The 26,178-nt window shown below is 39.3% G+C and overlaps 1 protein-coding gene across 3 annotated transcripts in view; it reads left to right on the top strand.

The window, feature by feature from the left end:
* The window catches only part of AKAP7 (A-kinase anchoring protein 7), an 87,334-nt gene extending 61,836 nt beyond the window's left edge, over nucleotides 1–25,498 (top strand). The window contains exon 9 of one of the 3 annotated variants that reach the window (XR_008972079.1): nucleotides 23,673–23,800. Coding sequence is in view for 2 of the 3 variants with exons in the window: in XM_057408606.1 (XP_057264589.1) it covers nucleotides 23,673–23,875 (203 nt within the window). In the remaining variant the exon portion in view is untranslated. Of the gene's footprint in view, nucleotides 1–23,672; nucleotides 24,256–24,635 lie in introns of those variants that run through there. The other 2 variants (XM_057408617.1, XM_057408606.1) reach the window with 2 other exon arrangements.
* Nucleotides 25,499–26,178: the final 680 nt, after the last annotated feature.

The raw sequence follows: 26,178 nt of genomic DNA, 5'->3' as shown, positions 1-26,178 counted from the left end.
CGGGTAGCATTTCCACTAAGCAGATTAAGGTTTCTCTGTAATAGAGATAAGTCATCATGTCTGATTTTGTTTCTGAGCATTCTTGGCAGCCCATTGCTCTGTGCAAATGTAGCCAAAGTGAGCATTTTAATCTTCCCTTTTTGGTAAGTGTGATGTAGAGTAAGAGGTGAAAAAGGACGAAATGCAAGTGCGATTTTCACAAATGCAATTCAGAGTAAAAACGGTTTGATGCTGGGGTGCACATGCTGATGTTAATGGTCATTAGCAACAGATAGAATGGAAATCTTGTTGGTGGCAATGTTGAGGGATAGTGAAGGAAACCATCAGTACATTTTCCATTTGGGTGTTGGTTGGATGTGCAGTTTTCAGATGAGTGGGGTAATAGTTACACTTTATCTCTGTGTATTCATCTTTTAGTGCCTGGAGTGACTAGCAAGTATGTATCTCTGGTTTTGCTTTTAGTTGAGTAAATACAAGTTGAATTAGAGGAAGCAGTTCCGATTGCTTTATCCTTTGGCGCTCTGAATCAAGCTAGCTAATTTGGCTGGAATGTTGTTTCTGTTAAATTATGTGCTGAAAATGATGTTTGTCCTAAGTTTGGTTACACAATAAAATATTTGCTGTTGACTTTTTGCTTAGTGAAATATTTTCAACCTTTCCTCTAGAAGATACAGCCAAATTTCTGTCACATTGTGTCTGAAATGAGTTTTAGCTAAATTCATATAATTCATTAGCTGTAGGCTAGAAAATCCAGTTTTCTGATCTGGTTTATATTTCACTCTTGATACTCAGGAAAATCTGCCTAGGCATAAATAAAATGAGAGTCTAAAAAGTAAACATGTACACCAGTAATGCAAAAAATCTAGAAGAAAATCTCAAGAAAATGAGTTGGCTGTTTTGAAATATCTTTCCTTCACAGGTCATGGTATGGGGGTAAATGTTGCAAATATTGCATGGGGAGAATGGCTAGGAATTTTTTACATTTCAGAACTTTTTAATCACATAGCCAGTACAGAAAAGCAAGTAGTGCATCTCAGCTCTAATATACAGAACAGGTGAAGACAACAAATACCAATTGTTTTTAAGCTTGCTCTGTTGACACAGAATACAAGATACAAAAAAAGCAATAGATTCTTCTGCATCCTGCTTCTCTCAGTCACCTCACTTCATTGCTGTTCAACTTTTCTGGCATTACCTGTCATGCACCAGCTTTCTTCATATGAGCTCCTGTGAGTGCATGGAATATATACTGAATGTAATTTTCAACGTAGCATGACCTAGAACTGCTTGTAGTCAAAAAAATCATTCAGAAGATGTCACTGCATGCAAAGTCACAAAAGCTTTCGGAAGAGGTGGGCTTTAGGCATGTAGCAACTGAAAGGTGTGGCACAAACCCCTGAGAGTGGAGGAAGGGACAAAAAGGATAGTTGAAGGGCAATGGGAATCTGAAGCAAGGTTTGGCTATGGACAAGGTAAGAGAGCGGTGTCTGAGATGAGAAAAAGTAGGTGTGGCACTGTTTTACCAGTGTTCCTTAGGGAGTAAAATAGACTGAGACACCTTAAAGACGGAGAGATAGAGGAAGTATGTGACAAGCACGGTGGTTATGATTGGCTTTTCTGGCAGTCCCGCCCAGTCTGGGGGAAAGTGAGAGAAAAGAAAGGGCTCTCCTTTCTGCTAGTCCCATGCTCCCCCCTCCATCTCTTCTGCCTCACCTGGTTCTCCCTCTGGGCAGTGGGAGGAAATGCTGCTGTGTATCCAGCGTGGCTGTGCCCCAGTCAGACAGGTAGTCTGAAGCGGGGCACACAGAACAGGAGGAAGGGAATGACTTTCACATCCATTTTTATCTTCCTGTCATGTTATCATGATGGCCTTTAAACTAATTGTGTTGGGAAATTAACCTGGGCTTTTTATCACCACTAAATAATCCTGGTTAGCAAACATACAGGTGCAAATCACAATCATGTGATTATTGTATATGCGAAACAAAAAGCACATTAAGTAAAGGCAAGCATTTGCAGCAAACAACAGCTTGCCAGGCAACCTGACTTGCTTTGGTGACAGTGAAGATGAAAAAGTCCAAACTTCGTAATGGTCTTCCTGTAGATTTTGTTTCATCTGCGGTTCTTCAAGTTAAACACAGCTGACAAAACCAGTTACTGAATTGCTGAGATTTCATTGCTTACTCAGTAAGAAAATGTTTCCATTTCATGTATAGCATGGTTTCAAAAGGTGTAGTGGATTATACTATCTAGTACTGTTACATAGTATGTATTTGTGTTGAATGAAGTAAAAGCTCACTGCTTTCATGGTGTGCTTATTAAAATTTGAATTTAGATCTATTTTACATCAAGTCTGGATTTAATTCAGCCTCAACTTATTACCTAACCTTCATTTAAAGAAAAAATAGGAAAAAATGAAAGAAATTTAGAAATTAAGAGATGCCTGTGACTGAAATGCACCAAAGTACTGACAAATGGAAGCTAAGTTGCATTATCAGGTTTGAACAGCCGCTTGCTTACATCCTGTATCCACACACAGTATGTATTTCACATCCCTCTTTGTTCTCTTCAGATACAGGTATAACCTTGGAAAACATTTAGACAAGTTATGGTTATGGTAAGACCATAAGAGAATGGTTCTGGACCAGGTTTAAGATCCCTCTCTTCAGCGTAATAGGCACAGGGTGCTTTATAAAACCATTATGAAAGGGCAGGCATAAGAAGGTTTTTTTCTCAAAACACAGCCCAGTTGCTGCAGCAGTTAAAGCTTCTAGACTTTGTGAAGTGCGGTGGCATCCTTGATAATTATAAGTCTTTAATAGATTTTTCTTCCAAGATTTTTTACAGTCACCTCTCGAATCCATGTAAACTTTTTAGTGTTTCTGCTAACATCTGGCAATGCTTAAATACATATTTGGTGAAGAATCTTATTAACCATGCCAACAAATAGAATGTTTACTGAGTACTATCTAAATAAAGAGTTTTTCCACCACACTTGATAGAAATCAATTCTCATAATGTACTCTGGGGAGCAAAGAGCTAGGGTTTTCTGAAGAGAAGGGAAAGAAGCAAGGATCTGTCCTCACCACTGTTTGTGGAGCAGAGGCACAAGTGAAGTTGTTATGATTTAGACATCTAGGACCTTCACAGACTGTTCTTTCAGTTGTCTCAGTGAACAGTCATGTAACCTCTCTACAGTGATGCAGACACCTGATCAGCATCTCCAAATGCTGCCTTTATGTCTATTCATCTATGCATCTTCTGCAGAGTCCTTTACCAGACAACTTGTCTTAAACAACTAGTGGCTTAATGACTTTTTCTTTGATTTTATGTACATTAGATGAAGCCGTATCGATATTATTATCCTGATCTTGTGCAAGAGATCACTCAGGTTCCTATAAATTTGATTGAAGTTATGCTTGTGAATGGAAATCATAGTTTTTGAGGTTACATGAATTTTGAAATTTTATTAAAGTTATGATGATTTTCCTTTTTTTCTTTTTTTTTTTTTTTTTTTTTCAAAATAAAAAGTCCTAAGGTGAACATCTGGGGTTTTGTTTGGTTGATTTTTTTTTTTTTTTTAAAAAAAAACAAACAAACAAACAACACAATAAAAAAATCCCAACTGTATTTCTTCTCATTCAAAAATGTTAAATTCCAGTGAGGTTGGTGGGGGTTTCAAAATTTGGCTTGCTATGAATAAGGAGGAGCTTTTGAAAGAGTGTATATTCCAAAAAAGGGCTAGTGTATAGTCAAACAATTAATTCTTCATGAAGCAATTCCCTGTATGATAATCCTGGAACTAAAGCTGGTATTGATTTGCTTGTGTTAATGCTAAATAAGTACTTTTTCATTTTGGAAATGATCTCAAATGATCTTTAGCTGCTTTTTGAAATTATGTCATTGAAAGCTTGCTGATGACCATTGAAAGCTTGGTCTAAAGTTGTTTGTTTACTTTAACTTCATAGGATGACACTTTTTAATGTGGCATAAAAGAAAGCATTTTACAAAATAAACATTGTTACACTTCATTTTAGCTGCACATGTGTTAGCCCAGTAGGAACCCAGAGATTAAAGTCTTTGTTGTACTGGCCAGAAATTGTTAAAAAAGGCTGTTGAGTATTGGATACATACAGAATCCCCATGTCAGGCAGTTATTGACATGAAATAAGTCTGGTCACATCAAAATAGAATGCGAAACTTATCTGCGTTCTGAAAGATGAGATTCACAACTTGAGAGGGCAGAGAATAATAATGTGAGTGCTTTTACATGTTTTGATTTAATGAGATTAAGAGCTTGATTTGTTTGATAGCTGTTATACGCTATTGCTTATGGTGCACCATATTGAATATAACACATGCAAATAGTTGTGGAAATAAGTAAAAGAACACAGAGCCTGGGGCTATGCACTCTGTGCACAGGAACCAGGAGAGCTCCAACACACAGCCAGGCCAGCGACATTCAGGCCTTTTTTGGGCCTGACCAAAAATTGCCCAACTGCATTCAACTAGGGCTTGGTTGCTGAGGATAAAAGAAAGTTCAGTTAATAACATGCAGTTATTTTATTTAGTTCTATACTGATTTTGAAAGTCCTGAAAGTTACATTTGCAAATCAATGGCTTGGTCAAATTTGCAGTTCATTGTAAGTTATGAATTATTTTGCATTTATGTGGCAATAGTACAGAAGGTGCATTGTCTGGCTTTGTCAGGAGGGAAAGGACAGGTTTCCCTACACAAATAGTAAGTCGATCCCTGTTTTCGAACAGCCCTAGTACATTTGCCAGGCTGTCAAACTAGTTTCCAATACTGGTAGCTCCCTGTCCTGCAGGTTGTGTGTCCTTTTCCTTGTGAGCTTTTAACTCTTAGCTGATCAGAGTGATACCTGCTGTGGCAATATAAAGACATTATCATTTTCCCTTCTTCCTAGAATGTGAAAACACACTCATCAGATAAGCTTGGTGAGTCCTAAATACACTCCATTCTTCAGTGCTTATACTCTGTTGTGTCTTGCCAATCTCCGTGTGTGATGTTGTTTCTTCACTCCTCCGCATATGTTCACTCATATACACAAGATATACACAGGCAGAGGTGGAGGAAGAGGAGGAAAGAGATTTTTAAAGAGCCTTCAGCAGTGGATGCCTATTTTTGGCCTCAAAAAAAGAATATAGTAATCTTCAAGAGAATAAAAGGAATAGTGACTGTGAAATTGGGGAGGTTTTAAAATTACGTTAGGTGCATCCTTAGGCAATTCTCCTTGAAATTAAATTGCCTCTGTATTTTTGGGTTTGTGGTGGGGTTTGTTGGTTTGTTTTGGTTTTTGCTTGTTTGGTTTTTGTTTTGTTGTGTTTTGGGGTTTTGTTTGTTTGTTGTTTTGTTTGTGGTTTTTTTTAAATTTTGAAGCACAGAATTGTATTGTTTTTACAACTAAGCTATGTTTTCCTATTTGATGAGTATGCAGCAGACTGTCTTGCTGTATAAGCTATTAAATTGCAGATGTTAGTCTCCCTTCCTCCTTCCTGGCAGGGTGTTCTCTGTAAAATTTATTGCAACCTGAAATTCTGGACATAAATCAAGTCAAATGTGGTTGCCTTGCTATTAAGTTATGTTACTGATGGAGAAAAAAGTAGCAGTGTTTATGATAGAATTTCTTTAGAGGTATGGCAGAACTGCTTTTTCCCTGAAAGGAAACATAAGGAAAGACAGGGAGTTCTTTGGTTCATAATCAGAAAAATATCCAGGCTAATTTGTAACTGTTCTGAAACAATGAAAATTGTAAATTCGGTTAAAAGTCTAATCTTTATAACTTGCAGTTATGTCTGAGATGAAGGCATGTGTGAGTACTTTGGACCACAGTGATCCATAACTACTGAACACTGAGAAACTTGAGCAAAGCCCTTAACCAAACCTGTTTGTATTAAACAACTTGAATTACCCATGAAAAGTTAGGAAGAGATTTCATTTCAGCTGTAGCAAGCAGAAGACCAGGATTAGCTCATTGGTATAGGTGACTATGATGAGTTTCATGATGGGACGGGTACCAACGCTTCTTGATCACGCTAAGAGATGAAAAAAATTTTAAAAAAGTAATAAAAAAGTTCAGAAGACCCCAGTGAGAAACTCTGACATGGAGATGAGGTTGCTAAAATTGACTCCATGTTGATAGAGGTGGAACTTCAATTAACTTAATGATCACCTTTCAAGAAATGTGTCAGCAAAGAACCAGCCCCCAGTCATTTGTGATTTTGTAGCAAGATGAAAACTGCCCAAGTCCCTCAGGGTAGCCTGCTGTTAGTGCAGTATCTTGGTGGTTTTCTGTGTTCCCCTGGTACCACTGGGGACTGGCTACAGAAAATATCTGTGATGATGGCTAAGATCCTCTTGAAACTTCCCTGCTGGATGGTTTTTGGGGCAGTTTGTTCCTGCCAGGTTTATCTAGACTGTCCATTATCTGAAGTATTCAACAGTAAATAGCTAAATGTCCATCTTGCTGTCAGTGTATTTGCCAGACCATCGCTTGAAGTAAAAAGGAATGAAAAAATAAGGATCTTTTCGGCTATAGGGTGATAAAATGTTTTGCAGAAGATTCCTCCTATATTGTTGAAATTGCATGTATCGTCCATATTGAGGTCAAGTGTACCATCGTCTATTCTTATGCCACTATTATTTTACTGTCAGGACCTCTGCAACTGTATTAGATCCCAAACACATTGGGAGAGAGAGAGTTATATATATATTTTGTATCTGCTTAAATTGACTGGCAGAGGAGGCGTACGATATCTCTTGTGTTTTGCTTTCACCTTCACTATGATCACATTCCTCTTTACCCACTATGTGCCAAGACGGAAACTGGCCACATTTTTGGTAACCATGCCTGTGCTTTGTGGTGTGTTGCTACAAGCTGCCATCTTTCATAGTGAGTTCTAGTAAGAAGTACATGATCATACGAGGACACATGACGGTAACCATCACCTAGCCACAATAACTTCTTCCACTGTATGACTGGATCTAGTAAAGAGTATCTGTTGCTTCAGAAATGCACAGGGTTAGTTTTGGAGAGTGCTGAGCAGCCTCAGTACCTTGTGAACGTGTGCACATGTGGTGATTCCGGCTTCCTGCTGCCTCAGAGGTTACTGGGGTGACAAGGAGCTGAAGCTTTCCTTGCATGTGAGAAGGATTAGTTGGGCAAGGGAAGGGACACTGACCAGAATAGGTTGATTATGGTGTCTTTCTCAACAGACTCTGTTAGTAATGTTTATATTGAGATAATGTAAAACTTCACTACTCCCTTGGTGCAATGAAAGGGATTTTACTGTGTCTAAAGTAGTAAGCTCTGTTTTGTGCAGATTGATACACTGATACTTGTGGGTCAAACACTAAATCATGTAGACACCAGATGGGCCAGTCTTCCCACTAAGTTCAGCATTCTCAGGACAGTGAAATGATGCCTCTGTACCTACACTTGGTCAGACGGAGAGAACAGGGAGAATCTGCCTGATTGTAGTCCAACACTTTCGTGGGCTGAAGCAAGAGTAGTTGGAAGGATGAATCTCTGAGAGGTATATGGACTATGTATCTCCCTTTTGCCATCCCTCTCAGTTGTATTGCCTCATGTGTCTTCTGCCCCACAGGATAAAGTGCTGTACTTCTCGTTGGTTGGCTGACTTCCAAGGTCCTGCACCATTTATCATGTTTATATTTCACAAGAAGATTAGCTTCATATTTGTATGCTTCCCCATCCTCTTCTAATCTGCAAAACCATAATTCTCTGAGAATACCAGAAATTGATTTATTGACAAAGAAGTTATAATTAATGCCAGTCCGGGAATGTTAAGAGCCACGGAAAAAAAAGAAACAAGTAATGCAAGATTACACCTCATTTCTTCTGTGAAGGGCATTGTATGAGCCATTTGTGGATTTTTAGGCTAAATAATCTATTTAATTATACCAGAGCAGATTCTTCATTGTTTAGTCATGTTAGTACTGCAATCGATAACTTTGTTATGGGATTTTTTTCATTGAGCAAAGATGAGAGTTAGTATTGAAATAGTTTTGTTTACAGGTGAAGGCTTCTTTGAAGATTATGAGAACTGAGCCTGTGATCTCAGTGAGCCCATGCAAAGGTCACCACTGCTGCAACTAGTCAGCGCACTTGTCAGATGAAGAGGGGCTGCTGGTTGAAGGGGCTGTGAAAAAGGCACTCTTAGTTATACTATGGGTATGCAAATCTTTCTGGGTGGAAATAAAACATAGTAAGAGATGATGATCAGTAGCATGCGGTATTGCTGCTGTTACATGTATAGCACTGTAAAGGAAAGAAAAAATAATCCCCTGTCAAAGAGAGGCACCTTCCTTAAATATTTATTTTACTGCACATTGATACAAGGACTTACTTTCTTCGTTTCCTTGCTTTTGCTGACTATTTTAAAATTTATGGCCAAGTAACCTTTTAGTACACTTCAGAACTGCTATGAGGTCAGGCAGTCCACATGGAGAAGCAGTGCACTGAAACTTGCTTATGTGGAGATGTTTAATCATGACATTAGCCAGACATTTTATAAATTGTTTCTGGAAGGTATTTCATTCAAGGAACCACATGAATAAAAGAGCAGATTCCATTCTGTATTGTTGAGTAGTATTTTCTTGATTTCTTTACTGAGTGCACTGATGCTCCTTCAATTAAATGGATTGGCAAATGTTTGGGGAGACAAGAAGCTTAAGTTAGATACAGAATTGAGCCCTGTATTTCTTAGGTAATACAGATACTGGTTTAAGTTCCATCCACCACAGGTTATTTCCTTGCCTTTTTAAGGAGGGGGAAGCACAAGAATATATCCACAACACTTCATATGGCAGTCCAGGGAAAAGGAAACTTTACAGTGATTTAGAATATGAGTAAGTTTTGCTGTAATAGCTTTCAAATGTCCCTGGGCATTTTTGTGGGCCACCAGCTGCAGTGGCAGATTACATCTGAAAATTACATTTAATATTCCAAATTGTGCTTCTTCTTGGTGCAAAAAACCGAACAGTAGTACAGACCAAAGAATGCAGAATACGATTTCTTGTTGGGCCACATTTTCGTAGCGCAGTCGGTTTTGTTTTGTGCATCTCCAGCATAAAGTTAGAACAAAAACTTGAGTAGACTCTTTTTAAATAAACTATAATGGACAATAACTTCTCATTTTTTATAAAGGGGAAATAATGATAGTTAACTATTGTCTGTCAGTTTGCAACATAATGTAAATAAGAATACATGTTGCTTTTGCCTACAAATTTATTTCTGTATAATAGAAATGATACTTTTCTGATAGTGATGAAATCTCAGAAAAATATCCAACGTACAGTAACTGAACTGGAAATTTTAATAATGTTTATACTCACTAAAAACAATAATTTCAATTATAATATACCATTTAGCACTTCAGTGCTTGAAAGCTCTCTAAAAGGACACTTCAGTTGAAATATTTAATTAGAAGCAAGCTATTATTCAAGAATAAGCATTTAAGGGTTTTGCTAAACATGCAAGTAAACCCATGAATGTGAGACAGATTATCTGGGGCATGAATCAAGCAGTAGTGAAAATGTCAAGTGAAATCCTTAGCAGCAGTGAGCAAGAACGGTGCTGATTTATACCAACTGAGGACCTGGCCTGCCAAGTGTCATGGCTGTGACAGTCACCGGCAGTCGCTGGAGTCAAGGGCTGCAGCGAGATGGATGAGAATATCAGCTAGCCCATTTGAAAGCAGACCTTCTATAAATACTATCAGAGAGATTGGTTCAGATGGCAAACCAACAAATTGCCAGCTCCATCTGGAATCCTCTTTGTATGTATGTACATAATAAGGGAAGGAGCGTGGGTAAAATGCTGTTCTTGCAGCCCTGGGCATTACAAATCAGGCTGGTAGGTTGCTCCCATGGCTCTTGCAGGAGACTTCCAGCACGATTTCTTAAAGCAAGGGTGATCCTGGAAGGAAAATAAGATCACTTTTAAATTTTCGGCATTTACACCAGTTTGCTTAAGCAGTGAGTCTGCTGATACCCTTTTGGGTTTGAAAGGGAGGATAAAGAGCAAAAGACAAAGAAAAGATGGGTGAACTGAAGAGAGTAACTTCGCTGACTGTCCTATATGCAGATGCTCCACTTCAGAGGAAGTGTATTAGATTTCTCATACTTTTATAGGTACACAGGATAAACATTATTGCTCATTGATGGAAATTATGTTTTTATTTACCCCGTATGCACCTACATACGGGATTCTTTTTAGCGGTTAAGATGATTTAAAAATTACATTAGTAATGCCATTGCCACAACATAGGGAAGACTGAGTTCTCAAAGGAACTCTTCTTTACCCAAGCATACTACTGAATAAGGCAAAGGCTACAACATTATCTTTCTGTTGATTTGCAAAGAGTAAATTACAGGTTGTTGCTATCAGGTAATATGAAAAGCTGCCCTATACTCCCAGTGAACAACATCCAAATACCTTATTTTGTACCCTGGAAGTCCAGAAATCCCCTTAGTATCTTTTCTCATATTCATTATTATATGCTCCTTTCTTAGTTTACTGAGTTTTATGTATACTCTGACACAGTGCCTCTCAATTCTCTTATACAAATTGTGCCACTTGTTACTCACCAAACAGAAGGAGCAGCATGCTATTCTGAGGTGCTGTAAGACCTGCCCTGAAAAGTAGAAAGCATCTCAAAGTTTAAATATTTAGTTATGAATTTTACTGTTCCATTTCCTCACTTCTGGAGATCAAATCAGCACTAACGCAGTAGGTTTTCATTGTAGTGGAAGTAGAAATGAGGATTGTGTTGTTCCCACAGCTTTACTGGAATCACGAGCCAGATCCTGGCCTCTGGCACACATTACTTTAGATACTACTACATTACTCTCTGAAACTGTTTTTAGTTCATATTTCAGTTTTCATTGTGTAGGGCTGCTTTGAAGTTATGAGTCAAAACCTCTGCCGGTAGAAATCCACAGAAGTAACTGTTTCGTGAATGCAGAATTTGGCTCAATGTGTTCTCGGCTTTGCTACCTACAGACACACCCCAGCTCTGCAGACCACTCTACATGTCCTATACTCCCTTGTACTGCACAAGGGAGTATAGGACATGTAAGTCCTATATGTCTGGGTCATGGAATGGGCAAGGCAGTCCCAGTGCCCAGGCTCATCCCCAGACATAGTTCTGACCCCGGCAAAAGGGCACTTTCTGCAGCAGCTCCTGAGCAGGAGTTAGGACCAACCCAAGTCTGTTCTGAGCAGGCAGTTTGGGTGCAGCCACACCATTTCAGAGGCTCACAGAGCTGGGTAGGGTGGACCTGATCTGCTCTGTACTAACTGACCTCATAACCAAAGAACAAGTACTGGCACTGCAGAGCTCACTTGTATAAAGGTAGCCAGGTACCTCTGAACAAAACACTGGGTATCAGAGATGTTACTGTGAGGACAGGAGGCTTGACTAATTTTAACATAGAACCCAAGCTGAATTTTCCTTCTCTGCTTGAAAGTGATGTGTGAGCAAATCCATATAGCAGCTAAAAAAGAAGTGTGACATGATAAACATGAAAGAGCGTTCTCTGTTACTATATATGAACCACTACCCCAATTTAGATACTTGTTTGCTTCAACCTGTTGTATTGCTATATGACAGGTCCTACTGTAACCTAATCCCTGTGAGTTTATAGTGGAGCCAGTCACAATGTAGAAGTTGTAACATATGGAAAAAATATCTGTTACAGAAATAGAATAGCCACACTTGGGAGTGGGAAAGTGTTATACAACCAAAATGTGGCAGTTGTCTACTTCTTCCTAACCTGATGTTTTAAATGTGGCTGTTTTTCTTTTATACTCTCTTGTTTGTGATGCTTAATGCTACCTAATGAAGTGCTTTATTTTCTATTGGAGAATGGTATTCCTGGAAGTAGGCAGGCAGGTTTTAACCTTCATTCCAGAAACCATTAAAATATTACAATAAAATATATATAAAAAATAAAATTAGTCTGCACAGCCTCTCTTAAAGATACCACATAATTAAGAAAGACAAAATAAGTTATTTTATTTCATTAAAGGTCTCTAGAAACGAATAATCAGATTCTCAAATTTGACATTTCTATACTGATCTGGAATGATCAGGAGGCTGTACTGAGTCCTCTCTGAAAAAGGGATAAGGGATAAAGGGAGGAAAACAGGTTGCATCTATGGGAAGGTCCACCTCTTGAAGTTAAAAAGCAAAGCCAAACCTCTTCTCTTTTTCCAGCAAAATCATGCACCACCAAACCTACAACGTTTTAGCAGAAACGGCATATGTGCAGTGCTAGCTAACTGCCCTGGAAAGATCAGTGTAACTGTTGTCCTCGAAGCTCAGGAAGCACAATCCTGGAGCAGAGGAGGAAGAAGCTGGGAGGAAGGGTTACATTTTCAAAAGAAGATAATGCTCCAAATGAGAAGCAGGAGCCAAGGCTGCACTTGCAGAAAATGCCTGGGGAGCTGTGGAGCTACATCTTTGGGAACCCACGTGCTCTGAGAACAGGAACCAGCTAGTTTTGGTGTTAAAACAGAAAAAAAAGTTGCAAAGCCAGAAAGCAGGAGGGGGGACTGGTTAACATGATTAAGCAACTCTTAAGATAGTATGGGATTACTTCAGTTGCATCATGTGAAATGAGTACAAGAGAGAACATTTTGTATATATTTCAGGGAAAGCTTCCTGTCAGTGACAGATGCTGGACTGAAGAGTCTCTACATTTTGCAATATTGTGACCAAGATTTTCAGATAAATGCAGACAAAGAAAACAAGGCAGGCAAAGGTCCTAGCTCCAGTGAGAGGTTGTCCTTTAGATGACACTGATCTGTTATTATTTGTGGAATTATACGCAGAGTAGAAAATAATGTTATCTTGAAATGTATTGTACTGAGGCATACTGGCACCTTGGTCAGCAGCTGATTATCACTGGTTTAGTAATGTTTCATGCATAATAATTTTTGCCTTTCCTAAAATGTGAGTGATTCCATAAGCTTAAAGTGTCGAATTGGCAGAAGAGACTGGGATTTAGGGGGATTTGGAGTATAGGGTTGTTTATGCTGTAGAAGCTAGCATGGACAAAGGGCTAGGAGATGATTCTGCCTTAACGAAAGGAAAATGGACTGGGTGTCACAAATGTTTAAAATTCACATACCTTCAATTGATAAACATTTGATTATAGACTAAGTCTTTGGGCCTTAAGTAGCTGCAAGTACACCGCACCAGTGATAGATTTGGCACTGCCAAACTTTTACAATAGTCAGTGCTTTTAGAGTTGTAATCTGGATGTTAGCATATGCAGCTGAAATTTTATCAGGCCCTTCACCCTGCCTGTAACTCTCATGAACCTCAGAAACTGCTGTCCTAAGTTGGTATAGAGAAAATTTACTCCTTCTTAGGTATCTACTCTGGATCCAATCCCCAGAATCCTCAAATCCGCTATTAACTTTATCATTTCTGCTGATGATTTAATCCCCTTGAATGTCTGCCAGTCTCAGGTGAATTTCATCTGGGCACTTGCTGAGTTTCCTGTGAGTTAAAATCATCAGGCATAGATAATTCACTTGCTCTTGCTAGAGAACTTGTATCCTTTTGCTAAAACAAGAAATGTCTTATGCCATGGTCTATTATTGTGTTATTCTCTGTGTTTCACATCATAGCAATAATTTTTTAAAAGGCATTTTATCCAATTTTCCACTTTAGCACAAAGCACAAGGATTGAACAGAAACATATTTGGTATCAGGCATGTTTTGTGCAACACTTACTGTAGCTGAGGAGAATGAGCAAATGTGTAATGTTTTTTGCTGCCTTAAAAACCCATTATAGCCTAATGCCGTCCATTATAGCCTAATGCAATCAAAAAGATTTTCTTTTCTTCCTTTCCGCTCTCAGCCCCTTTGACTTTTCACGCACACGTCATTAATAGAATGTGAGAAGATTTTCCAGCACAAATGGAAAGTTTATTCTTGTAGTTCTGCAAAGTAGAACCTGTGACTAATGAACTATAGAATCAAATGCATTGCTGTTTAACAGGAGCAAGAAGAAATACCTGCTTTTGATTTCACAGTTGGTTCTGAATGTGGTGAAATGTAAAATTTGGTTTTGGCATGGTCAACCTTTATTATTTTAATGTGAGTTGAAGAAAGAAAAATATTAAAGTAAGAGGGGATAAAGAAACAAAGATGAAACTACATTTTAGAACTGTTAAGCCTGATAGAACTAAAGGACCAAAAGACCAGCTGGCATAAATAAGCAGTTCTCCATTGATATTAATGGGACAGAATTAGAATTATTAGGAAGCTGAAGAGGAAGGGATGGAATTGCATATACTGCGTAGGAAGAGATAAAATTCTTGAGTGAAGAAAGGAATGGAAAGAGAATAATCAGTTTTAAGGCATGGTAATGAGCAGTCCATTATGGTACAGAGTGTAAGCTGGTAAAAGTTGTGAGGATTAGTTCAGGTTTTGGCATAGCAGTTGTATTTTTCTGGATTGATTTCATTGAAGTGCTGTTAGAATAGGCTTTGACTCACTGAGTCTGAGGAAGTAGAAATATAGGGGAAGAGAGGGAAGGGACTTACTCTTTTGCTAAAGTACAGTGTAAGAGCTGTAGGAAATTACTCTTGGGGAAGAAGTGTTGCTATTACTTAATGATTTTTTTGTGACATTCAAATTGACTTAAGGGTGTTCCCAAAACTATTAACAAATTTAGTCAGATTCTGTAGGCTTGATCTATTAAATGAAAGACAGCAGCAGTACCACTCTTACATTCAAAAATACATAGCCTCCTGTTTTGCCCAAGAAACTGATGAATTGGGTGCAGTTCCTTCATGCAAGACCCTGAGGAAAAGGGGTTAGACCCAACTATTCTGACAGCCTTAGAATATAGTAGCACTACCAGTTCAAACCTATGTAAGATGCTTCTACTAAAAGAGGTGATGCTAACCTTCCATTAGATTTAGGGTCTAAATAAGTATGATTACAGTTACATTAAAAACACCTTGCAAATGATGTTTTCCATAAAAAATTCAATCGTATTACAGTATTTTATGGATGTGTGCAACACATTTTTGGACATCCTGTTGAATTGCAATTATGCTTTCATCTTAATCCTTTCTGGACAAGATTTCATCCTCTTTTGCAGTTCAAGCAGTATGCAGCTGCCTTTCACAACTCATGTTGCTGCAATTGAAATAAATAAATGAAAATGCATGTTGATTAAAATTTGACTTTTATCTCCACAGTTTACAAATATATTCAAAGTCATTTTCCTTGAGTAAAGCCACATACTGTGTGAGAGACTATTTGATAGCATGAGTTTGTATGGAGTCTTTTTCTGTGGTCAGGAGGAACAACAACACAGGATCAGCTTGTTAAGATTCACTTATAAATACTTGTTTGATATCTGTCTTAGTCCAAAAAACATTTCTTTTTTTAGACAACTTGAGAAAAGAATGAAGAAGTCTCAGCCAAAACAGTGCCCCATTTTAAGCTGTATAGTAACAATTGAATTCTAAAGAAATAAAAATCTGTCTCAGAGAGAGTTTAAGGAGGACAGGAGCAGATTCTCCTGGAAGGCATGCTAAGGCACATGAAAAACAACAAGGTGCTTGGTGACAGCCAGCATGGCTTCACTAAGGGGAAATCCTGCCTGACCAATTTGGTGGCCTTCTATGATGGGGCTACAGAACTGATGGACAGGGGTAGAGCAGTTGATGTCATCTACCTGGACTTGTGTAAAGCGTTCAACACTGTCCCGCATGACATCCTTGTCTCTAAATTGGAGAGACATCAATTGATGGATGGACCACTCGGTGGATAAAGAACTGGCTGAATGGCCGCACACAAAGAGTTGTGGTCAATGGCTCAATGTCCAGCTGGAGACCAGTAACGAGTGGTGTCCCTCAGCGATCGGTGTTGGGACCAGTCTTGTTCAACGTCTTTGTCGCTGACATGGACAGTGGGATTGAGTGCGCCCTCAGCAAGTTTGCCGATGACACCAAGCTGTGTGGTTCGGTTGATACGCTGGAGGGAAGGAATGCCATCCAGAGGGACCTTGACACACTTGTGAGGTGGGCTGATGCCAACCTCATGAAGTTTAACCATGACAAGTGCAAGGTCCTACACCTGGGTCGGAGCAATCCCAGGCACAGCTACAGGTTGGGCAGAGAAGAGATTCAGAGCAGCCCTGCAGAGAAGGACTTGGGGGTGTTGGTTGATGAGAAAATGAACATGAGCCAGCTTCAGTGTGCGCTCGCAGCCCAGAAAGCCAACCGTATCCTGGGCTGCATCAAAAGGAGTGTGACCAGCAGGTCGAAGGAGGTGATCCTGCCCCTCTACTCTGCTCTTGTGAGACCTCACCTGGAGTATTGTGTGCAGTTCTGGTGTCCTCAACATAAAAAGGACATGGAACTGTTGGAACAAGTCCAGAGGAGGGCCACGAGGATGATCAGGGGACCGGAGCACCTCCCGTATGAAGACAGGCTGAGGAAGTTGGGGCTGTTCAGCCTGTAGAAGAGAAGGCTGCGTGGAGACCTCATAGCAGCCTTCCAGTATCTGAAGGGGGCCTATAGGGATGCTGGGGAGGGACTCTTCATCAGGGACTGTAGTGATAGGACAAGGGGTAATGGATTAAAACTTAAACAGGGGAAGTTTTGATTGGATATAAGGAAGACGTTCTTTAGTGTAAGGGTGGTGAGGCACTGGAATGGGTTGCGCAGGGAGGTTGTGAATGCTCCATCCCTGGTGGTGTTCAAGGCCAGGTTGGACAGAGCCTTGGTGACATGGTTTAGTGTGAGGTGTCCCTGCCCGTGGCAGGGGGGTTGGAACTAATGATCTTAAGGTCTTTTCCAATCCTAACTATTCTATGATTCTATGATAAACTAATGAGAGGTTAATGGTTACTGAATTACTTCCCTCACTATGCTTGCTTGATTTTTACAGTTGACTGGTCCATGAGCAGGGACTTTGAGAATTTGGCAACACATTTGGACTTTGGTAATTAAATTCTGTGTACATCCTATTTTGGTTAGCTGCTGAATTTTTGGGGCCTAGACCTCTCTCTCAACTTAGTAACCTAGCAGGGAAACTTTCTGCTTTCAAGAACATCTAGGTCTGTGGTCACTGGCAACTAAGATTGATGGGGAAGCAACCTACACTGTCTCCCATAATGCATTACATTCTCAGTGTATTTCTGGAGGGCCACTGAAGATGCTGGGTCTGTCCTATTCCAGAATTCAGCTTCTCACAAATGCCAGGAAGCCTGGTCTTTCTCTCAGGCTCTGTAAACAGTGGGAGACTTCTGCCTTGGAGGAGTAGGGACTCTTCTGCTCTTCCTACTAAGCCCTGGCATCCCAGACAGCTCCTGTTCCTGCTGCTGGCACCACGCAGCACTGTGGATGGTGAAGGGGGTGTATGTGAATAATTCTGCCTGGATGTTTGCTATTATAATCTGACTGGAGATGTTTTGGTTCTCCCATTATCAGCGTGCGCAGTGGATGTTCCTCTTGTTATGTAAAATCTCTTCTGTCATTTTGGCTTTTTCCTCTACTTGCGTATTGATGAAAAAATTGAGTAAAACTCATAGCTTTTTAAGCCATCTTCTTTCCTTCAGCTGTTACATTATCTTTGTTTCCTGTTACAGTAGACTTCTTATAAACTGATTAAGCATTAAACTGCATCATTAAGGGAGTCAGGAAATTTCTTTTTCAGCAAGTGTCTTTTAATATAAAATAAACCCAAGGTATTTAACAGAGCTTGAGGTATACCAGAAGTAGAGTCTTAGTTACCTTTTTCGTGTGTTTGTTTTGAAGGTTCATGCCTGTGGCATCATATCCTCCAGTGCTCACAGAAGGAAGAGCAGGTTTAGCAAAGCACATCCTGTTTCTCCACTTTCAGTTAGAGATAGTCAGAAATTTTAGATTACTGAGCTTCAAAGGGTTTTGTCTGAAACAAAACAAACTTTTGGCATGTTTGCCAAGCCTCCAGCTCAAAGAGAGCTGTAGGTATTTTTGCTGTCACCACTGAAACTGGAAAAAGCACCATTTTCCCTGAGTAGCTGCAACACCCTCCATTTCCTCTTTACTTGATATTCTCAGTTTTGTTGGGTTTATTCCATGGTGGTCCATATCAAATTAAAAAATCTGTCCAGCAGACTAGAAACTCACGTATTGAGCATGAAGGACAGTATTGCGTGTTTAGCCTTGTTAGACAGTCCTGTATTCACAGAGCAACATATGTAAAGCTAAAGAAGTTTGTTAGATTTCCAAGAGGAGAGCTAAACTAAACATGTTGCTTAACATCAGGTGGGAACATCCAGCAACACAAATGTCCCCACCATCATGTCATAATGAAATTATGATTTCACCCTTCCTCTCAGGTCCTTATTTGTGCCAATTCCTTAAGTGACCACTCAAGAAACATTTCATGCAAGTCCTTCCTAATTAACAAGGAAATGTTCAGAATTGTGACTTTCCTGTCTATGCTTACCGTGTTGATTAGATATGGGCACATGTTCTTGTTTGTGTTCATTACTTCAAAACCATGATCTTGAATGTGCTGGCTCATTCACAGGCTGTTGCAGGGGTGAGAAGCAATGGTCTGGTGCCTCTTTATAGCTTGTTATTTAGTTTATTACCGACTGTCAACTCACTGTCTCTGCAGGGCAAAGGGGGATGGTATTTCTCTAATGCTACAGTTCTGTCAATTTATATGGCCTACCAAAAGTCCTCAGTAAATAAAATCTTAAACACATTGGTTTGATGCACAGGACACTTCAGTTCAGTATATAGGTGTGGGAGCCTTATCTGATTCCCATGGAAGTCAATGAGATTTAAGTTTGAATCGGATTCTGCAGACACAATAGTGTAGCAAAAAACTAGATGTTTCCACAGGCTGCAGCCAAGCATGGCAGCCTTGCAATACTCTACGTCTCCCTAAGTGTTGTGAGTATAAATTACTTCTTCATTCTTAGGTCTTCTCATACTAACATAGAGACAGTGAACTATGATAAAGGCACAGTCATTGACATCACAAACTGTATGAATTCACATGCTGAAGTCTATCTGGCATTTGTTTTGTTTACCTTCCTTTGTTTTCTCCAACCCTGCCATATGCAGAAGTAATTGATAGTAATCTGCTGAAGGTTTCTTAGTCCATCAGTGGCTTAGGGTAGTTGTCTCCTTCCTTCTACTGCACACCAGCAAAGCTTTTGCCCCTGCCCAGAGGCATTAATAATCAATTAACTTACAGTGAGGGATTATTATGAGTTGGAGCCACTGAGGAGTCACCATAGAAAAGGAGTCTTGTGGTGAAAGCATTGCATATATGCAACAGCAACTTGGCTTATCCTCTTGCTGTCAGTAAGCGGCACAGTGTAAGTAGAAAAATTAACTTTTCCAGCATTCACAAGGAATTTTTTTAACATTTAGGTTTTGAAAGATTGCCTGAGTCCCTCATGGGTTTTTTTGTTTCTAGAGTTTGTAAAAACAGTGTTAGAAAACTGATGAACCAAAAGGTAGACAGAAGCATGTCTGTTAAACCACAGCCCTACCCAGTGTACATGCTGTAACCTCAGCTGCCAGAGCATGCCAGCTGGTCTCGGTCACCTGTTCAGAATACCAAGGGTCTTCTTTATAATTTGTCCAGTGTTAGCATTATTTTGTGGTGATGAAAATTTGTTGAAAGGAAAAACAAAAGCCAGTGTGTTGAGGCAAGGATTTCAGAACATTGTCTTGCAGTGTAGGTGGTAAAAGGTTGTAAAACTGGCTTTTCCTGTAAAAGGGATTCACTGTTGGTTCCTTCAATTAAATCTCTCACCAAAAAAAAAATATGTTCTAATAGTATAAATAGGAGAGGGATCCAAGTAACTGTCTCGTCTCCCTTCAAATCTGAGATATTCACATGGACTCTAAAACAGGCTGTGTCCATGTCACCATGAAAATGCTGTACCAGGACCACAAAATCTGATGTGTTCCAATGCAGTATTTCAAAATCCCCATCACAGTCTTGAAAAGAGTAAGGGGATGTAGAGCTGGAGAATAAACCTAGTCCAATAGAGAGATACAGCAGTGACTTTGAATCCAACTTGGATTTGTGTGCAGATGTGGTTCATGTCCATACCTGCTAGCAGCATGCTGTAGGATCATAAAACCCCTTTTGAACAATTCTGTGTAGGTGATACTTCCCTTTTTGTAAAAAATGGTGGTCATTTCAGGACAATAGGTATGCTTCATTTTCAGTAGTAAAAAGCACTGCTTAGTGTGGATGCACTGAGATACATTCACAGAACACCAGGTTGGACGAGGCCTTGGCTGATATGGTTTAGTGCGAGGTGTCCCTGGCCATGGCAGGGGGGTTGGAACTTGATGATCTTGGGGTCCTTTCCAACCCTAACTATTCTATGATTCTATGATTATGGATTTGTTTTCGTCTTTTGAAAACTCCGGAAGAGAATTCTGGGATAAACAAAATGAAAGCTTTTGTTTGTTTGTTTTTATTCTGAGCCACGTACAGGAGAATGCAGTGGAGGTTTTATATTCATGGACAAAGAAATAAAGTAGTGGCGTAGCACATACTGAGAGGCACAGCATAGATACAGATACAGTGCACATGGTATATCTGTTCCCTTTTCAGAACAGAACTTAAAAACAAAGCAGTTTTTACTTTTCAGACCTCCCTTTTAAATCTAAACCATTCATATCTACAATGACTTTTTGTCATTGGTGTTCTGATAATTCCAATAATGTAAGACAGTCCACACAAAGAAGCATTTGCATGCTGCAAAAGAATCATATATATCTAAGAAGCAGGCAAATAGTAGATGCAGCATGGAGAGAGAGATACGAACAGGACATATATGTGTGTTAAATATTCAAGTGAATATAGAGGATCAATACCTGTTATTACGTGACCTATTTCTGTCAACGGCTGTGAATAGGAATGATACAACAGTATGCAACTACCTTGCCAGTAAGCCTCAGCATTGCACAGACACTCACAGAAGTGCTATTTCAGGAGTCTGAGAATATAAACAGAGCATGAGTGAATCACATAGCCCCATGTGCCAGTCCACCAAGGTGGCTGGACAAATAAATCCAAGGGCACTCTTTGTACAGGGATGTGCACTCATTCACACTCACCTATCTATCGGTCAGACCACATGTATGCCTTCCCAGTGGGAGTGCAGAGCTTGCTTAGGAGGTGCTATAGCTCAACTCCAGGCTGCTGGTGAGCCGTGAATATCTCAAAATACTAAAAATAAACAAAAAAAACCCCAAACATTCTTCAGTAGCTATATAAACTGTACTTTTCAAAGGCTTATTTTAAGTAGTCTGACTTTTCTTTCATGCTTGAGAAATTACTTGCACAGTGAGCTACCTACTTACTTTGAAGTTTTGAATGCAATAGTAGATACATGGATTTTATACATGTGTATGTAAATGTGAACTGTTTTGCAAAAAATGTAAGAGCTCTGTCCTTTTTTAGACTGTAAGAATAACACATAATGTACTACAAGTAAAATTACATTCTGAGTAAATATAATCATTACTGTTTTGTGGTATTTGGAGGCCTCTGTAACTGATTAGTCATGTTCTGCATATTAAATACAGTAGGGTCAAGTGTTAGAGTGGCTGAGCACCATATTTCCTATTGATTTTGTTTAGAGTTACATAGATCGTTAGAGGTTTGTGAGTAACAATTTCTGTGATTCATTAGCAGTTCTGAAAAATGAGAGTCTCTCTAGCTGGAAACCACAACAACATTTTTTCAAGCATCTTTAATAAAAGTGAAGGAAATCTGGAATCAAAGGGTTGAACTGAAAAGAACATGTGAGATCAATTCGTAAAAAAGCTGGGAGGAGATGCTGCTCATATATATCTGAGGTCTCCTGAGAGATAAGAGCCTGAATTAAGTCTCTTCTCTAAATCAACTAAAGGATAGACTTAAACCCAGGATTTACAGGTAGCAAAGGAACTTGGTAAGCAGTGGGCCAGACAACATGGAGTATGTAGCTGTTGGAGTGGGTTTGAGAATAGTGCCTGTGCCTCTGCCAGACTGTCATATTAACCTAAAATGTTTGGTTTTGGAAATGCTAAACCTGTTTTAATGGTTTTGGTTGGTTGGGGGGGGGATTTGTGGTTTTTTTTGGAGGGGGTTTGTTTGGGTTGGTTTTTTTTCTTTGTTTTTGTTTTGTTTTTTTGTTTTAACCAAAACTGTTCCCATACCTGCCTTTTAAAACATTTTGTTAGAGTATTTTTCCAATTTTTTTTTTTCCAAAATACAATAAAATGCTTTGTCAAGGTCTAGACTGAAGACCTCTGAGCTGGAGGGTGCAGTTTTTCCTTCCCCACAGTAATGATGCTGTGGAGGCACAGAACTGGAAGAGTTTGATCTGTCTTGCTGTTCCAGAGTGAGGTGCTTATATTAGCAGCTTAAAAGAGTGCTGCCTCTGAAAGTCAAGAGTTTTGTGTACCTCTCCCTTTCCCCCACAAATCCCCATATGAATTATGTTTTATCAGTGAAATCACTCCCGGGTTGTGCAAGCCACTAGGAAGACTAATAAAAGTGCTTTATAATTATAATCTATATATGCTGGCAAACTTGAATAAATTTACTTGTATGAAAAAGAACAAATTTAGATAATTGAACAGTACAAAGCTTTGTGCGGACAGCATACAATAGTATCTCTTTCACCAGATGTGTATGAGTAAGCAGCCTCTTATTACTGGTTGCAGAATGCTAACTTCAGAAAAGGACATTAAAAGTGTGACCTTTAAATACAGATGGAGGGAAACAGTTATATACCTAACACAAAAAATTGCGTAGTGGCAAATCACATGGCCAGTGAAAATTTGCATTCTTCATTCAGAGGATTTCATACCTCATAAAAGGAGGATGCTGCAATAGGCTATATATTTAATTGGGAAAAGTACCATTTCAAAATACATGTAATGCTGTATGAGAGTCCTTTCTATGTATACAGTTATTTTGTTGTATATATTTATTCATGTGAACTCATAACAAAGCAGGGAAATGCCAGCTTCTTGCTTTTATTGGCAGATATCTAAGAATAGACTGCTGGTGTTTGCATTCCTTCAACGTGAGAGCTTTATGTTAGAAGACAGAAGGGAAGCAGGGAGGGAGTATATGGTTTTTCCAAGAACGTTTCTATCCTGTGCTTAGAGTAATTTAGTCATTTTTCCTAGGAGAAACTATTTCATTACAATCAATGAATAAATAGATTTTAGATTTATTAAGCAAAATCACAAAACAGGGGAAGCTAAATTTAAGAATGCTGCAAAAATGTAGATTTATCATGTGCCGTGTTCTTCATCTTTGCACAGGTGATTGCTGGCAGAAGAAATTAAATTTGCACACTTACAAGCTGAGTGGGTGCTCATAGTGTTAGCCAATGGCTTTTATTGAGGGTTACAATAAAGATGAGCAGTGAAATATTTTTTATGATATACTGTATACATTTCCATGAAACTCTTCTGATTCAGAGCTTGAGGGGGAAATTACTTTTTACAACCAAGAAGAGGCAGTTAATAACTTAAAATCCAGCTCAGACAGAGGCTCCTGATACAATTACATCTCCTATCTTTCTGTGGCAATGAGTTCCTTCTCTTGTCTGTTGTGACGCATAGGTGAAAAGCATGCAGCAGAGCCAGACGATGCAGAGCTGGTGAGCCTCAGCAAAAGGCTGGTGGAGAACGCAGTGCTGAAGGCTGTACAGCAATATTTAGAAGAAACTCAAAACAAAACCAGACAGACTGATGGAAGCCCTGTGAAAACTGAAGAAGCAGCAAGCGGCAGTAAGAATGAGAGCGACAATGATAACAGCAAGTGAGCACTGTGCAAAAAGCCCGGGAGCAAATATCCCACCAAGAATAACCACAAAAACATGTCCTAGCTCCCTGCTGAAATTTGCTAAGTGGTGCTGGGTGACAGGCGCTCTGCTTTGTGAGTCTCTTATCAAAAGTTTGTTCTGAGTTGAAGGACACAGTCTGCTGGTGTCGTAGGTGCTTGCACTGCTGAAAATCTGTTGAATGCTGGGAGGGATGGACGCAGGAAAAAAGACAGGAATGGCGAAGCAGGCTGCTCCAGTCTTCACTTGTTCATGATACCAAGAGTCCCTTCCTTGCTTCTGAAGAGAAACTGAACCCTTTTCGTTTGCCTTTTGGATTGTCATGAATGGCCGTGGAAGAGGCCTGGCCATAAGTGGAAGCAATGCCCTCTGCCCGAGGGTTTGGCACTGCCGCAGGGCTGCTTACTCCATGTGAGAGCATGTGCTGTTTCCTAGTCAACAGCAGTCAACCCCAAGCTAAAAATTACCACTACAGATATTCATCGCAGATACTATTACACAGTATGTAATATGACAGGAGTTTCTCTTAAATGTGACGCTGTACTGTTCTTTACTTTTTGGTATTATTTGTTGATGTAAATTATATTTTTTGACAAAGTTCCTTTTTATAACAAAAATATGTGCAAAAAGGCTGAGCATTTACTACTGTCCAAGCCAGATATGGTCTCTTTTTCTCCATACATTAATGATTCTAAAAGACATTAGTTGTTATAAAACATATTATATTGTTCTTTTCCTCTAGGAAAGAGCCATGAAGCAGACTTAGTAAAGGAATCTTTACGTAGAGAAACGCAGGCCCTGTTATCCAGACTGAATCAGATAAAGGAGCTGTTATCCAGTCCTGAGATCCGCACGAAAATCAGCAAAGAACTGTTTGAAGACAGGCACAAGTCTAACAGTAAATGGAAAAGTTGTATTGACTCTGGATCTCCAAATGCATGATTGGAAATTGCCATGATGTAAAATGTCATCAGGTTGTTTAAAGACAGAAAATATTTCTTCAAGGAACTTTCTGTTTCTTTTATACAGAAAATATGAATGGGTGCAAATGGGTCATGAGGGATCATGCTGGAATACTTGCACAGAAGGACTATGTCTCATAATGATGGAGTGCAGTCACTCCTCAGCACTCCTTCGAAACATGCTTGAATGTGCAGGTATATGTCATGACTCCAAAGTGGAAAAATACTGGTTTCCAATAAATCTGAGCAAACACTGTGCCCTTCCTTTATCACTGCAAATAATTCAGATTTTTCTCATAGATCCCTTCCCTAGCAATGATATACAAATATTAAAAAATGGATGCTTTTAAATACTTTTAAATGTGTATTTGAAAAGAAACTTTTAATTATCTGCCTTTTGGATATGTACTGGCATTTTGGGTTAGCATTGTCTGTTTTTCGGGGTTTTTTTTGACCAGCACTTGAATACATGTATAAATGCTGACATGTTTCTGCTGATGTTTACACTAATGCAAGAATGTTTTAAATTTCTGAATGAAATTCAGGCTCCACTAATCTCAATGGCAGACTCTCATTGGCTTTAATGGAGTCAGGATGCTGCAATTAAGATTTCTCGTGAAAATAATAATATTCCTTGGGATAATACTTGCCTTTTTACTTTTGTAGAACAGTGGGTTTGTACTTTGTTTCTGATGTTTCCTCCATCTCTACCTTCTGCTGCCCGCGGTGGGGTGTCAGTTTGCCCTCATTGCTCCCTCCACACACATGCAAGATTCACTGAAGCTTTGGGTGTACAACAGTGCAGGAGTAGGTCCAATATTTACATTTTTTATAAACATTGTTTAAAATTGCCTCTGATCATAAAAGCTATAAAATATGTGTTGTGATTGGTATCAGAATTGTGCTGTTAGAACAGCTGTGTGCATATACTTCGTTGGTCTCAAGCACTGGTTGTTTATCTCATGCATCAGAGCGCTTTTTTCTCATACGTAACGGTATATTCAGAAACGTCTCATACGTGCTATGTTCACAATAAAGTATTTTTCTTTTGCACCCTATGTATGTTTTCACCTGTCTCTAAACGGACTTCAGTAAAACAGAGCACTTGCAAATAACAGGGTTGACAGAAACAGTGCTGGAATGAATCACGCTATTGACTATGGTTGTTGTGCCAAGATGCTGACCTGAAATCATGTGGAAACATTAATGCCGATAAGTTAGTCTCAAAGAATTCTTGGTTTAAAGAACAAAATTCTGAGATTCCAGCCATTAATTTATATTCTGGGCAGTGTGGGTGTAAGACGGAAGTACTGGTGCAACTTC

This window comes from Pezoporus wallicus, unplaced genomic scaffold (genome assembly GCF_028554395.1).
Source record: "Pezoporus wallicus isolate ANWC-B61680 ecotype Strahan unplaced genomic scaffold, APGP_CSIRO_Pwel_v1 contig_3817, whole genome shotgun sequence".
NCBI lineage: Eukaryota > Metazoa > Chordata > Aves > Psittaciformes > Psittacidae > Pezoporus > Pezoporus wallicus.
This window is presented reverse-complemented; position numbering and strand designations above follow the sequence as displayed.